At 29.2% G+C, this 16,052-nt stretch overlaps 1 protein-coding gene across 1 annotated transcript; it reads left to right on the top strand.

The window, feature by feature from the left end:
- The first annotated feature begins 8,006 nt into the window (after nucleotides 1-8,006).
- Nucleotides 8,007-10,117, top strand: LOC103578425 (protein odd-skipped). Its single transcript, XM_008559523.3, has 3 exons — nucleotides 8,007-8,078; nucleotides 8,222-8,697; nucleotides 9,294-10,117. The coding sequence occupies exons 2-3, from the start codon at nucleotides 8,231-8,233 to the stop codon at nucleotides 9,598-9,600; spliced, it is 774 nt and encodes a 257-aa protein (XP_008557745.1). The 5' UTR covers nucleotides 8,007-8,078; nucleotides 8,222-8,230; the 3' UTR covers nucleotides 9,601-10,117.
- The last annotated feature ends 5,935 nt before the right edge of the window (nucleotides 10,118-16,052 follow it).

Raw genomic sequence — 16,052 nt, 5'->3', positions numbered from 1 at the left:
AATTTTTAAATCAATTATTTTGATCAAAATATGAAAGATATCCAAAAAGTGATAGGAATCATTTTTATAAGAAATCGAATTTCCTACAAAATTGTATTCTTTACTTTTTCTTATATTTTCAATATTTTAGCCAGAATATCAAATTAAGTACCAACTACATAAATTTGAATGTTTTCGTCAATAAAGTCAACTTCTACTTATAAAAAAAAGTTCTTTTATTTAATTTAAATAAGTGTTGAGGTTCCCATAAACTTTTCTTGCATCGTAATAAAATAAAAAAATAAACTTATGGTTAATTGCCGCCACGAGTGAGTTGTTGAGTTGAATGAAAGGTTGTTATGATTTTTAAGTGTGGGAGTGATATTACCAGAAAAAAAATAAATTTCTCCCAACATATATATATATATATATATATATATATATATATATATATATATATATATATATATATATATATATATATATATATATATATATATATATATATAGATTTTTAACCGTTAATTTTTTTTACCCTCAAACGAGTTTTCCTTAAAAATCCAGAATTTAAAAAATTTCCTCAAAAAATGAATGAAAATATTTTTTCAAATTTCCGGAACCTAAAAAGATTTATTGCTAAAAAAAAGTAACCCTTTTTTATTTGAATTTTCATCCCCGCATTTTTTTACTCTACAAAAAAAAGGAGCCATATTTTTACACCCATTTTTTTTAGCATCCAACAGTAAAAAGTTCAATGCATAAAGTAAAAAAAAACAGTTTCAAGTATTTGGGTAGTAGACTGAAAAGCGTAAATGGCAAAAAGGTCTTTAAATATTTGATTTTTTAAAAAATAAAAAACAATTTGTGAAAATGTAAGCGTCTATGCCACACAGGAGGCTCACGATCACAAATAAAACCTAAAATACCGACAAGTCCTGCTGACCTGCTGTTAGAAACTCGACATATATACATATGTATTAGATTAGACAAAAGTGAGAGAAGTCTTGAGTGTGTAAGGATAAGGATAAATTTTCTAAAGGGACTAGTGTAGTATAGATTGTCTAGTGTAAAACTGGGCGGTTTTAAAGGGCATCTGTTTTGCTTTGAGATTTAACAGAAACTTATTTTATTTTATTTTATTTTATTACTTACACGTTTACACTTGTCAGCTAATAATAATAATCATGACTCAAAAATGACCACCCAATTCATAGAAATTTTTTTTTTAGGTTATTCGTATACTGAAAAAAATTTTCCAGGGCACGCGGATTAGAGGTAACAATCCCCATTATTGACAGGGCCTCTACTATTGACATATTGTTTTAATTTATTAATTTTTTAATAAACTATGAATAATCACATTGCTCAATACTTGTTATCAATTTTTTGATATTTTTAAATGGAAAAATAGTTCAATTTTATTTCTGGGTATAAACTATTCGCTGTAAAAAAATTTATTTTCCCGAGTAGACCACCATCTAGAATGTTTTTAATTTATTAGCAATTGGGTTAAGAGAGACCGTATTTTTAGAAACGGATTTCCCTATACAGTTCTAATGTAAGTGCATCATTCAAAATTTTTTCAAGTCATTTATAGTCTAAATAACCCCAGAATCATTGATTGAGACTGATAAATCTTAATTATCATTTAAAAATATCGGGTGTCAATAGTCGGTACATAAAAATTCACGTGTGTCAACTTGCGACAGGCCACAAACTAAAATAATTTAATCTCCTTAACATACATATCGATATATTTATGTTAATACGCTGTCTAGTAATTTCATAACAAATAAAACATTGAATAAAAAATTGTCGAAGCAAGAATAGTGTCGTCGAATTTATAAAAAAATAAAACTGTGTCCTATATTAATTTTTAATTGTAATTATCGTATTTTGTCGTTTTTAATTAAAAATATTTATAATTAATTTGAACCTAATTGACGGTGGTCTTTAATAATTTTTTATAAACTGCCGCGCATGCGCATTAGATCTGTCAATAATGGGGTCCATGGTATGTCAATAGTTGGCTCTGACACTATTTTACCCTGTCAACAATACCTACGCTCGACTTGTTGGTTTTAAATTAATATATGATTTAATTGATTTATTGCTACTTAAGTAAATTAATTTAAATATACAAGTAGAGACATCAATTAAAACGTTAAATGCAGAACAAGTTGATTATATTAATTTTAAATACGATAAAAAAATTAAAACAATCAGATATTCTCATAGTGTCAATAATGGCGGCTGTTACCTTATAACAGAAAAATTTTGCTCCGTAAATGTATAACAAAGTTAAGAAAAGGCTTCTGACAGAAAAGTACAATAGGATTCAAAGTATATATATCTTGAAGAATATAGAACGTTATATATTTTTCAACTCTACTCTACATATAACAATGAATAGTAAATATACAAGGAGTAAAAGTCCGTAAATAATAAATTTCGGAAGTTAAAGCATCATTACGTACTTGTCTGACCCTTTTACGTCGACTCAATAAATCACTACTTATATATAGATATACATATATATAATTTATGTCGAAAAATAATTCATAACAAATAGAATAATTTATTTATTATTTTAAAATGTCGAAATTTTTGAAACAAGAAAAAAAACTCAATTTTTTTAACACTTGATTAGATAAAAAAAAAATAAAGTGATAAGTAGGCTGTAATTTATCTTAGTATTTATGAAGTACTAAAAAAAGTCATGCAGTCTGATAGTCTAGTCTAGTATTTTATTTTTAAATTGAGTGTTAGAATTTTTTTTTTTTTTTTTATGTGAGTGCATTTTATTCTGTAGATTATTATGATGATTAATGATCGGTGATTAGAAATTTTTTTATGGAGGCTGCTGGTGAACGAAAAGAATGTGGAGTACATAGAGAGTATATATATTTTATATATTTTTAATACCTATGGATGTTAAATATATAAATTTAATTGAGTTATGAAAAGATGGAATGGAAGATAATGGAAAGGTGAAGGTTTAAGGTTTTATATAATATATATATATATAGAAAAGGGATGAGTGTTTGATGGAGATTCAAAGTTTATTAACGAACCCCTTGAGCGGAGCGCAATCTTGATAACAGGAGTAATTTAAAGGTGGGGTAAAGTGAGCGCGTTTTTAGAAAAATTTTTGAGAACTAGAGTGAATTTTAAAAAAAAAAGTTGGTGGCCATACTGCCCCCAATTTGTAAACAGAAATTTTTATAGAAAACTGGGGGAGGGAATCGTGAATTTTTTTTTTTTATTGATGAGTTCATTTGAGTCGGGGTAAAATGGACAGTTCAAACTTTTTTTTTGAATAATTTTTTTAAATTACAAAAAAGTGGGGGTAAAATGGTCGGTTTTTTTAGAAAATTTTCTGAAGTGAATTTTAGAAAAAAAAATTGGTGTTCATATTGCCCTAGTTTTTGTAAAAAAATTTTGTAGAAAAATGGGGGAGGGAATTGTAATTTTTTTTTTCAATTGACTGTTTGTAATTTTTATTATTTTTTTTAATTACAAAAAAGTGGGGGTAAAATGGTCGGTTTTTTTAGAAAATTTTCTAAAGTGAATTTTAGAAAAAAAAATTGGTGTTCATATTGCCCTAGTTTTTGTAAAAAAATTTTGTAGAAAAATGGGGGAGGGAATTGTAATTTTTTTTTTTCAATTGACTGTTTGTAATTTTTATTATTTTTTTTAATTACAAAAAAGTGGGGGTAAAATGGTTGGATTCTTTTAGAAAAACTTATGAAGACTAGAGTCAATTTTTCAAAAAGAAGTTGATGGCCAAATTACCCCGAATTTATAAACAAAAATTTGTATAGAAAAAGTGGGGAAAGAAGTAGTAAATTTTTTCATTTTTATTTCTTATTGATGAGTTTATACATGAAGGGGTAAAATGGACGGTTTAGAATTTTTTATAATTATAAAGAAGTGGGGGTAAAATGGCCCGAATTTTTTTTAGAAAAATTTACGAGGACTAGAGTGAATTTTCAAAAAAGATTTGATGGCCATATTACCCCATTTTTTTTAGTTACAGAATTAAAAATATGAACAAAAATTACTCGGTCTTTTTTTTACCCGAGTATTTTTTCAGTTTCCCATCCCATCATTTGCTAAAAAAATTTTGGTACAAAATGGGGCAAAATGGTCAACTAAAAATTTTAGTAAAAAGATTTTTCGATTTTTTTCAAATTATTTCCTTATAATAGAAAAAAAAAATATAAAAAAAAAAATTCAAAATTTTTGAACAAATAAATTTATTTATTCAAAATTAAAATTCACTTAATACTTACCCGTAATTACTTTCAGTTAAATATTCAAAATTTTAGTAAAAATAAACAATTTAATATAATTCAAACCATATGTACATCTTTTGTATATTTATTTTTATTCCAGTGTTAAAATGTCTCTGGTTTACTAAAACCACACGTTATATATATGGGATTTCCCAGTTATATGTCAATTTCTGTCGTCATTTAAATTTATTCATTAAATAAATTGTTAAAAAAAAAATACGTGACATTAAATATTTAAAGATCGTCATCGTCAGCCTCGGGCTGTCAAATATTTTTAAATATTTTCTCCTTTACTCAAAAAAAATAATAATAAAAAAAAGTAAAGGCGGCACGAGCCTTGACAATTTTCACTCGTTATTTTATTTCTTTATTGACCGGCAGGGGTAGCCGATTGGAAGAAAGGCAATAAGACGGTACAGTAATAAAATAAAATAAAAATTTTTATTTGAAAATATATATATTTTTAAAATTACTACTTTTTCTCCTTTCTTCGGTTATTTGATTTTTACTCATTTGCTTTCTTATTTTTATGATTCAGGTAGCAAGGGTTCGTTTTTTTTTTAAATTCTCCAATTCATACTTTTTTTTTTATAGTCAGGGAGTTTAAAAATTTTTAAGTTGACGTGGAAATTTTTTTGGTCATAAAACTTTTTTTTTTTCATAAAAATTTATAAAATAATTTTTAAAAATTTATAAAATAATTTTTAAAAATTGAAAATTCAAAAAAAGTGATTTTATTTTTTTTTTACGGTAATTATTTTTATTATTATTAAATATTTTTTCTGAAAGATAATTTTGTAGGTCAAGTAAAATTTGCAATAAAAAAATAAAATTTTAAGTAGTTGTGACAATAAAAACCGAAAAGAATTCAGTCAGTCTTTGACTGCCGCTACTGCGTAGTTGTTAAAATAATAATAAACATAAAATAATAAAATTTATTGTTTGTTAGGGATTAAAATGAATGAGAAAAGAGAGTCCGACTGGGTATTTAGTCTTTGTTAGATACCCGAGCACCCAAAGCTACTATATTTGTTATATTACACTAACCTTAATTGCTCTTTGCTAAGTCTAGGTCCAAATATTTTTCCTCGCTCTCAAATCCGTCCAAAAATATATAAATATTTTTCTTTATATTTTAAATTTTGACATTTTAATTATTTTTCGAGTTCACGGTAAATATTTCGCCAAACTATTACAGTTACGGTGAAAATGCTTCAGAAGAATTTTGTAGGAAATTTTATTCCCTGTAAATTTGCTCTCATAAATTTTCGACGTATCGTAGATAGTTTTTTTGAAATTTAAATTTTGAACTTGAATTTCATCAATTTTTTTGTATGTAGAATTCAAAATCAAAATTACGAGTAAACTAACGAAGTTACGATAAAAAGTCATAGGAACAAATTTGTAGGAAATTTAATTTGCTACAAATTTGCTCATATATATTTTTGTCGTATCTCTAATACTTTAGTCGAAATTTAAATTTTAAAATATTAAATCAGACAAAATTTGGACTTTCTGTACATCAATAATTTCAATTTGATTTTACAAGTTAACTATCAACAATATGAGAAAAAGTCATAGGAACAAAGTTATAGGAAATTAAATTTTCAACAAATTTGCTCTCATATATTTTTGTCGTATCTCTGATAGTTTCGCTGCAATTAAAATTTTTTAAAATTGAAACATTGAATTAGACAAAATTTTGATTTTTTTCATACCAAGAAATAAAAAATAGAATTACAAGTAAACTATCATAGTTACGACAAAAAGTCACAGGAACAAATTTGTAAGAAATTAAATTTCCAACAAATTTGCTCTCATACATTTTTGTCATATCTCCGATATTTCAATCAAAATTAAAATTTTAAAAAATCAAATCCAACCAAATTTCAATTTTCTTCAAATCAATAACTTCAAATTGATTTTACAAGCAAACTATCAAAAATATGAGAAAAAATCTCAGGACCAAATTTGTAGGAAATTAAATTTCCAACAAATTTGCTCTCATACATTTTCATCATATCTCTGCTAGTTTCACCATAATTAAAATTTAAAATCAACCAGTGCATAATTTAACCAAACCCAATTTTATCAAAGCATTAATAAATATAAAAATAAAGTAAAAAGAGTCACGTTAAAAAATACCATCCGTAATATTCTCTCAAGTTACACCTGGACATCCAGCTGTGAGGTGTTGTTAACGCATAATGAGATTACCAGTCGGCAGAGAGTGAAAATAAAAATATAAACCCGTTAAAAAAGGTCTGGGTAACAAGGATTGAAATCATGTTCCAATTAGTAATGGGTTTTATTTAATCAATTGATCTGTATCCGTGTTAATAACTTCATCTGATTGGATTACACACATGTTAGAGTCATTAACCACCGGGAGGTTAATATTATGCTGTATAAAATGGTTCAGTGGCCAGAAGTTGAGCCCACACTTGATAAATTATCCACACTCAGTATTTTATTTTTTATAACCAGTTAAAATCGCGAGGTGACGTCACGCCGCCATCTTAATTCCTGCTACAGTACTCGGCCATGTTGTTCATCGAGTATTGCCGTACCTAGTCAATAAATTTCATCAAGTGATGATTAAAAATCACCAGATGTTCAAGTACGCTAATTAATATCAGCTAATTACCGTTTTTTTTTTTTTTTTTTTTATGAGAATAACGAAACTCTTGTTGGTAAAAAAAAAATTAAAAATTATCTGGTGGCTTCTGTCACTAGACCTTGAGTGTTAATTTAATATAAACAAAAAAAATTTGATAACAGCTCAAGTTATACGTAAGCAGCGTATCGGCTGTCACGTGAAATCGTAAATTATTAAACTTTAAATAAACCTTCAGCTATTGGCCGTCGGTTTGTTTATTATAAGTGTCGATATAAATTTTATACAAATGTTTTAACCATAAGTTTTTATTATTTGTACCCATGGAAAGTTTTATTTAGCTTAAAGGGAAAAATGGGTCGTTTGAAAAAATACGATATTTTTTTTTTTGACTTAAAAGTCAAATTATAGCTAAAGTATCAAAGATACGGAAAAAATTAATTAGTCAATTTTTGTAGAGAATTTAATTTCCTACAAAAAAGGTCTCTTTTATTTTTTCATAAAATCCAGTATTTAAAATTTTAAAAAAATTTTAAGACCGCAGACTATTTCGGCAAGATGATTTCCGACTACGGAGCTTCAAATTGAAATTCTGTCAAAAAAATCACAGATACAAAAAAAATGAATCAATACTTTTTTGTAGAGAATAAAATTTCCTACAAAAAATGTTATAATCATTTTTGCCTGAACTCAACAGTACGACCGGAAATCCTGGACCAAGTTGATGGCCAGTTCCAGCTTAAAATCTATGACTGGAATAAAAGATCTGCTTTGACATTTGAATAAAAACATAAAAAACTTAGCTGATGCAGACGCGTGGGAGCCTAAAAATGAAGACAGAGCTCACAGACATAGCACACAGACAGACAAATAACGTGACAGACTTCAGAGTCAGTAAATGTAGAGCTGGTATTATATCTCTGTTGCCAGAGCAGATAAGAGTAGAGAAGTTCCGAGAGCTGGGAGTTGTAAGTTGGGTGGTTAGGTAGCGTCGCGACGCCTAAGGGGCTAACGAAACCTCGGGAGCAGAAGCCACGCCCCAGCAGTAGACTGGCGCCCAACCGGCAGCTCGAACTCTTGAAACAGGAGGAGCTCTGGCTCGGAATCAGCCAAGGCAACTTATCCTACCTCAGGTTCTACTGCTTACTGAAACCTCAGTAACGTCTAGAAGCTTGAACAGTGAGGTCTTGTCTTATCGTTTTATTTAAATATTTAAATTTGTTATCAAATTATCATAAAGTGGTTAAAAAAAATTGATAGACAATTCAATAAATCAATCGATTGCGTGAAGTGATACCATATATATACGATATATTTATTTGATCAGTGAATTAAAATGATGGAGACTGTTAAGATGGAGCCTTTGACGCCTCCACATACGCCACCGTCACTTAATCCAGGATTGGGACGATGGATTGGCTCGAGAATGGGACACATGTACCCGGGCGCCCACTTGCCGGGATTCAATGCTGCCTTTTTGGACCACTGGGTCCGCGGGGCTGCATTGATCGCAGCTCGAGGTTACCCCCATGGACACCCGACACACCCAAGTCACCCTGGGCATCCGGGGCATCAGATCCACACGGGTCAGCCTGGGCTTCCGATACCCCCGGCCTCGTTCCTCACTCGGCGGCTTCCTGGTCAGCGTCCCAAAAAACAATTTATTTGTAAATTTTGCAATAGACAATTCACTAAAAGTTATAATTTACTTATACATGAGAGAACTCACACCGATGAAAGACCGTATTCTTGTGATATTTGTGGAAAGGCTTTTAGGAGACAGGATCATCTTAGAGATCATCGGTAAGTTTATTTAGAATTTTTTTTTTTAAAGGAATTTTTTTAAAATTAAAGATTGATCATTTAGTTAAGTGACGTTTAAAATAATAAAATTTTTATTGTTTTATGATGAGATTAGAATTGAGGTTTGAGAGATAAATTTTTCGCGGTTAAATTTCGATTAAGAATTTAAAATAAAATTGGATGTCAATTAGAACTGTTCAAATTTTTTTTTAAATAATTATTTATTGAGAAATTAATTTGACGTCAATTTTAATATTTTATGTAAAAAACAAATTGAGGTCAATTTCGATTATTTATTAATAAAAGAAATTGAGGTCAATTTTAATTGTTTATTTAAAAAATAAATTGAGGTCAATTTAAATTGTCTAAAAAAATGAAGTCAATTTCAACTGTTACTTAAAAAATAAATGGAGGTCAATTTCAATTTTTTATTAAAAAAAAAGTGACGTCAGTTTCATTTGTTGATTAAAAAAATGAGGTCAATTAAAGTTTTTTTACATTTTTTACAATTGACATCAAATTGTTGATTTAAAAAACGTAAAAATAAATTAATAAAATAAAAAATGAATTAATAAATTGATAAAATATTATTTCAGATACATTCATAGTAAAGAAAAACCATTCAAATGTAACGAGTGTGGAAAAGGATTCTGCCAAAGCCGAACCCTAGCAGTCCACAAAATTCTTCACATGGAAGAGTCGCCGCACAAGTGTCCAGTCTGCTCGCGCACTTTCAACCAGCGTAGCAATCTCAAGACCCACTTACTCACCCACTCGGATGTTCCCCAGGATTTGAGGATCGACACCCAGTCCACCCAATCTCCTTTGCCCTCAAGGACCGACGCGATCCTCAAGAAACCCACGAAACTCGGGTTCAGCATCGAAGACATCATGAGACGTTGAAGTTTTTACTTTTTAAGTTGACCTAGACTTTTAAATCCAGACCTAAGACCCTGGATCCTGGATCCTGGATCTGGAACTTGGATGTACTTTTAGATTTTTATTTTTTTTGTAAATAACCAAAGTGTCCAGGACTAAAAAGACTAAAAGTCGACCACCCAGTAGGCCAGTGGTCACTAGCTCGTTCATTACTTATCCGAGGAAACCTTTTAGTTGATAAAATTAACTGCGTTACCACTTATTCAGAGTAGAATAGAGTATAGTCCAAGTGGAGTCAAGTCGAGGTGTAGAGGTTTAGAGCTATAAGGTGTAAATACGATAACGATAGCTGTTTATATCGATGTTTTTATGTTTATGGGTGAGTTAAGTTAATTGTGCGTGGGAGGTTTATGTATAAAGATTCGTCTACACATTTAAATAACGTCTTTCTTATCAGTAAATTAATATAAATTATTTAAAGACTAAATAAAAAGAAACTTAGTACCTTTTTGTCGTTACCAATTTTTATTAAATTAGGGAATTTAAAAAAAAAAAAAAAAAAAAAAAAATTGCTGGTTAACTTAATGGAATTTTTTTGGAAAATATTTTCTTATAATTTTTCATATGAATGGAAATTAAAATTTAGGAAAAATTTTTTTAAAAATTTAATTTATTTATTTAAAGTTTTTTTTTTTTGTAATTTTTTAAAATCGATGTTAAATTTTTTACTGGAAAAATTTTTTTGATATGAATTGGAATCAAAATTTGGAAAAATTATTTTTTTGAAATTCAATTATAGGAAAATTTTTTTTTTGTTTTTTTTTTTTAAGGAGAAAATTAAAAATTTTTAAATTTCAGTTAAAATAAAATTTTTTAATGGAATAATAAATTTCAAATTTTTGAAATTGGTCACGTATAAAAATTTGGAAAAACAAAAAAAAATTTTAATTTTAAAAAAAAATTTTTCATTTGATTTTTTATTGAAATTTTTTCAAAGAATCAAAAATATAAATGAAAATTTTATGAAAAATTTTTATACAAAAGTCGGAATCAAAATTTTTGAAAAATGATTTTTTAAAAATTCAATAAATTGACTAAATGTTTTAAAAGAATCATAAAAATAAAATTTTTGAAATTTGGCATAAAAAAATTTAATAAAAAAATTCAAATTTTGATCTAAAAAAAATTTCAATAATTTCTTGCGTAGTAACAGAAATTTTTTTAAAAATTAAAAAAAAACCGAATTTAAAATTTTGTATTTAAAAAAAAAAATATGTAGACTGTAATTTATTACAAGACATAATATACCAAAAAAGTATCTCCGTAGTTTAAGTGCAAGTATATATACATAAATATATACATATATATTTAAAATTATATACACTAAAAATAATAAATTATATCCTAGTCGTATAAGCGATAAAAAAATTAAATTATAAATATATAAAGTTATAAAATATAAATAAAAGACTTAAACATGACTCGAATTTATTTTAATATATATCAGTAGTTGAAATTTTTTTCAGCCTAATTTCGATAATTTATGGAACCATCGTCATCCCGATACAAAATATTATATTTCTTGTAAAAGTATAATTTACAACCTTTTATAAAGTTATTTAAGGTCTTTATTACCCTTAAAATATTAAGGGAACAGGAGCAGAATCTTTTGTTTGAATTTTTCCAGGTCATGGGTTCGAGTCCCGTCTGCAGTCGGAGGAAACAATAAAAGTGTAACTATTTTCTACTCTAGTCTATTTATTATTTTTATTGTTTCGGCAATAAAAAATAATATTTTCAAGTTTAAAAAAAAAAAATTGAGACAATTATCGAAACGTGGGAGTAAGGACTGGAATTTCTGAGGCATTTATTTGAGAAAAAAAAAATTTCACCCTTAGCTGAGGCCGAAAAGTTGTAAAATGTTAACCATAGACTGCGCGTGTGCTCTGCAGGAAATTAAGGTTGGGTCTATTTTTATTTTATTTTATTTTTTTGGGTCAGAGATTCGAGCGGAACATATGTGTACCCTCTTATTAGGGCGTGGGTCTTATCTATAGGGTCACCGAGCGGCCGCGACCTCGAGACCGGTCCCACAGACGGGGTCGAATTCCAGGAGTTAAGATACTTGACTGATGCAGTCCTTTATTTTATTTATTTTTTTTTATTATCCTTGAGATAAATTTCTCTACCTCGCGGCGCCAAACGTTAACGCCTACAACTCATTTTTCTTTTAATTGTTTCCCCCTAATTTTTTTTTTAACCAAATTTCGATCTTCTATCGAAATTTGACTTTCAATATTCTCAAATTATTTTCTTTTAATTTCTTGACCCATTTTACCCCACAACTGGAATCTATGACAGTCAATTATTTTCTTCTAAACAACAAAAATAAAACCCATAAACTCCCAGTTCCCATAATAATAAAAATTCTCAAACAATTTTTTTTTCAAAATTTTTTTTTAAAAATCATTTTCCGGCCCAACTTACCCCACAACTGGAATCTATGACAGTCAATTATTTTTTTGTAAACAACAACAATAAAACCCATAAACTCCCAGTTCCCATAATGATCAAAATTCTCAAACAATTTTTTTTCAAAATTTTTTTTAAAAAATCATTTTCTGGCCCACTTTACCCCACAACTGGAATCGATGACCGTCAATTTTTTTTTTCTAAACAACAAAAATAAAACCCATAAACTTTCAGTTTCCATAAGCATCAAAATTCTCAAATAATTTTTCAAAAAATAATTTTTTGGATCCATGACCGTAAGTTTTTCTTCTAGACAAAAAAATTAAACCCATAAGTTCCCATAATAATCAAAATTCTTAAATAATTTTTTTTTTTTGATAAAAAAATAAAACCCATAAACTCAGTCTCCATAAGAATCAAAATTCTCAAATAATTTTTATTTTCAAAATTAAAAAAAAAATCATTTTCCGGCCCATTTTACCCCAAAACTGGAATCAAGACCAATTTTGTCCTTCAGCTAAACATAAAAAATATAAAAACCCATAGACCATTCTTCCCTATAATAAAAATTCTTAAATAACTTTTTTTTCAAAAAATCATTTTTTTTAATTTTTCAGTCCATTTTCCCCGCAACTGGAATCAATGACCGTCAATTTTGTGCTTCTAAACAACAACGAAAAAACCCATAAACTTTCAGTTTCCATAAGCATCAAAATTCTCAAATAATTTTTCTTTCAAAATTTTTTTTAAAAAAATCATTTATCGACCCATATTACCCCACGACAGAAATCAATGACCGCAATTTTTTTTTCACCTAGACATAACAAAAATAAAACACACAGACACCCTGTTCGTTCCCATAATACCCACGGGCCGATTGTTAGCCTGTGGTTAGGGCGGTACGGATTTTTTGTGACCGGCAATTAGGTAAACGTCTTTTCGACCGGTATATTCACCCGCCACACTCCTTCACAATGTAGCTACACTACATTTACGACCTATTATTTAGTAAAACTAAACTCTAGTGTCTAGTGTCTAGTCCATATCTTTCTCACCCCCTCCGTCTGCCGGAGCCCTTTTCCCTGATCGGCAAAAAATAGACCAGACCCTAGTCTAGTCTCTAGTCTAGTATAGAGTAGACTCGTCTGTACCAGTTCGACTAATTACACATCACACATTACATGTCCCCTTTATATCAACAGCAGTTGCCCCATTACCGATCGAGCCAATTTGAATATGTAAATTATCAGCCTACGCCCACGCAATCGATCGCTAAGGAATCCGCCAGGTGCTGCCACCGATCGGACAAACGACACACTCCGCTGTCCAATTTACCCGCGTACTTAAAGTTATTTTTTAAAAATCGTGGGAACTTTTCTGATAAATTAACAGCCGAATCTTTATCGCTCTTTGTTGTTATTTTATTTATTTTCACGGCTTATTTATTTATTTAGTTTTTTTTAGGGGGCTCTGCTCCGCGGGCAGATAAGAAATGAGGATAAAAAAAATTGTGCGCCCGTGCGAAACTGCTCTGGAGTGTTATGTAGGAGTAGGCGTGACGGGTGCGGTCATCTTTTGGCCTTTCGGATAAACTATAAACTACTTTGGCATACTTTTGTTGCCGTTTGAAAAAAAAATTATGTATATAGGGTAAGTGAGGGCAATATGGGTCGGTCAAAAAATTTTGAAAAATTTTTTTTTGTCTTATGGCTCTTGAGATTTTTCTACTTTCAAGTTCACAAAATTTTTTTTGAAAATTTGACAGTAGACTCCAAGTGTTGAATTTTATATAAGTCATTACTGTTAAATAATGTTTTTTTTTTTCTTTTTTTGAAATTTTAGTTACTGAGAATTTGGAAAAATTTTTTTTTTATGGCAACTGTAAATTCGGTTTAATTTTAATGGGATTAAAAAAAAGAAAATTCGCTGGATTTCTAGATACAAAAATTCATTATTTCCTTAAACGGCCCAAATTACCCCCCCCCCCTTTTCCTGACAGTCTTGACTTCTAATTCTTATCCCCGAGAAAATTAGAGTATAAAGAAGAATTAGGAAATTTGAGGTCAAAAATTGAAATTTCTAAAATCACTGAAAATTTTCAAAATTTGTGAACCAAAAAAATGAATTTGGTTCAATAATTTTTCTTGCAACCGAAAATTTCACTATATATAGGAGAGTTTTTTTAAAAATTTTATTGAAAAATATAAATTTTGAAGACAGGCCCAAATTTTGAGTTTCCAAAATAATAAAAAAAATCAATTTTTTTTATTTTTCAATTTTTTTTTTTGCTACGAAAAATTTCACTACATGTACAATAGATTTCCTGAAAATTTAACGCGCGAATAAATTTTACCCGCGAAAAAATTTAAAATTTGAATTTTGGCGCGATTTAAAAAAATTCATATTTAGCGGCAAAATTTCCAAGAAAAAATTAACAAAATTACAAAAAAATCTTTATTTTTGAAATACTGAAAAATTCTCAGGCTCTGGGGCGAAAATTACCAAAACACTAATCAAGTAAAATAAATTTCGAGCTCTTTTTCACAGACGAGATTAAAAAATTCCTGTCTCTGTTAGACGTTTAACTATTTCACGTTAAAAGTGCTCGAATTCCTGGGAGTTAAATTATAAGGTAAAAAAATTAGAAAACAATTAGAAAGCAATTGGCCATCAATCATGAGTGGAACGAAATAATTGACGAGTGAATAAAAAAAAAAAAAAATAAATAAGCGGATAGTTTAATTGGCGTTGAAGATGTCGGATTCGGTCTGCTGGTGAAAAAGAGATAATATTTTCCTGCATTTAAGTGAGCGAGTAGGGAAGGAGTAAGTGAGTGAGTGAGTGTGTGAGAATCCCTTTCGTGACTGCTTGCGAGGTCCCCACCATGAATAAAAGCCCCTGGAGGCACGCGCTCAGCCGCGGGGGATCCCTTGGTCGTCGTGGTCCTCGTCGTCATCCCACACCAAAGCCCCAACCCAATGCCGTCTTTTTTCTCGTACTCACTCAGTACGCGGCGGAGAGTGAGAGCTGCAGATAGGCATGCGCGTTAAGACGTCCTCGTTCGTGCGCCATATTTCATCTCGAGGCTCCCATCTCTTATTCTGGTTATTCTTATTCTCCTTCAACATAACAACCACCAAAGAGACCAGGGCGCATCATCCGACACATAACATTACTGCCACCAGAGAGACCACTAAGTAATGGTAGCTAGTCCAAAAAATATATATCGACAACCACTTTATCCTATTTTTTAAATTTAACTTTTTATTTATTACCTTTTATTTATATTGACCTTAGTTTTTGTAAAATTTTAAACCCATTCGTTATTTTTATTCAATTCGATATATCGAATTTGTACAATCGATATGTGGAAATTGTGAAAAGTCGATACATCAAATTTATAGTGGATTTGGTGAATTTTTGAAAAAATCGATATTCGATCCTATGTTCGATAGATCGAAATCCCTGAGAATCGATGTATCGAATTATTGGACTTCAAAATTCGAAAATCGATTAATCGAATTTGGTATATTTTAAAAAAAATCGATATTTGACTCCACGTTCGATGTATCGAAATCACTAAAAGTCGATGTATCGATTTCATTGATCTCGAAATAGTGAAATCGATATATCGAATTTGGTATATTTAAAAAAAAATCGATATTTGACTCCACGGTATCGATGTATCGAAATCACTAAAAGTCGATGTATCGATTTCATTGATCTCGAAATAGTGAAATCGATATATCGAATTTGGTATATTTTCAAAAAAATCGATATTTGACTCCATATTCGATGTATCGAAATCACTAAAAGTCGATGTATCGATTTCATTGATCTCGAAATAGTGAAATCGATATATCGAATTTGGTATATTTAAAAAAAAATCGATATTTGACTCCATATTCGATGTATCGAAATCACTAAAAGTCGATGTATCGATTTCATTGATCTCGAAATAGTGAAATCGATATATCGAATTTGGTATATTTTCAAAAAAATCG

This window comes from Microplitis demolitor, chromosome 2, assembly GCF_026212275.2.
Source record: "Microplitis demolitor isolate Queensland-Clemson2020A chromosome 2, iyMicDemo2.1a, whole genome shotgun sequence".
In the NCBI taxonomy this organism is placed as follows: domain Eukaryota; kingdom Metazoa; phylum Arthropoda; class Insecta; order Hymenoptera; family Braconidae; genus Microplitis; species Microplitis demolitor.
Note: the sequence above shows the minus strand (reverse complement) of the source record. Positions and strands in the feature narration are given on the sequence as shown.

Bases quoted from the DNA above. Each gene is read 5' to 3' on its own strand.
- LOC103578425 (XM_008559523.3), top strand. From the start codon at position 8,231: ATGATGGAGACTGTTAAGATGGAGCCTTTGACGCCTCCACATACGCCA. The intron at 8,698-9,293 runs GTAAGTTTATTT...ATATTATTTCAG, and splicing joins GATCATCTTAGAGATCATCG to ATACATTCATAGTAAAGAAA.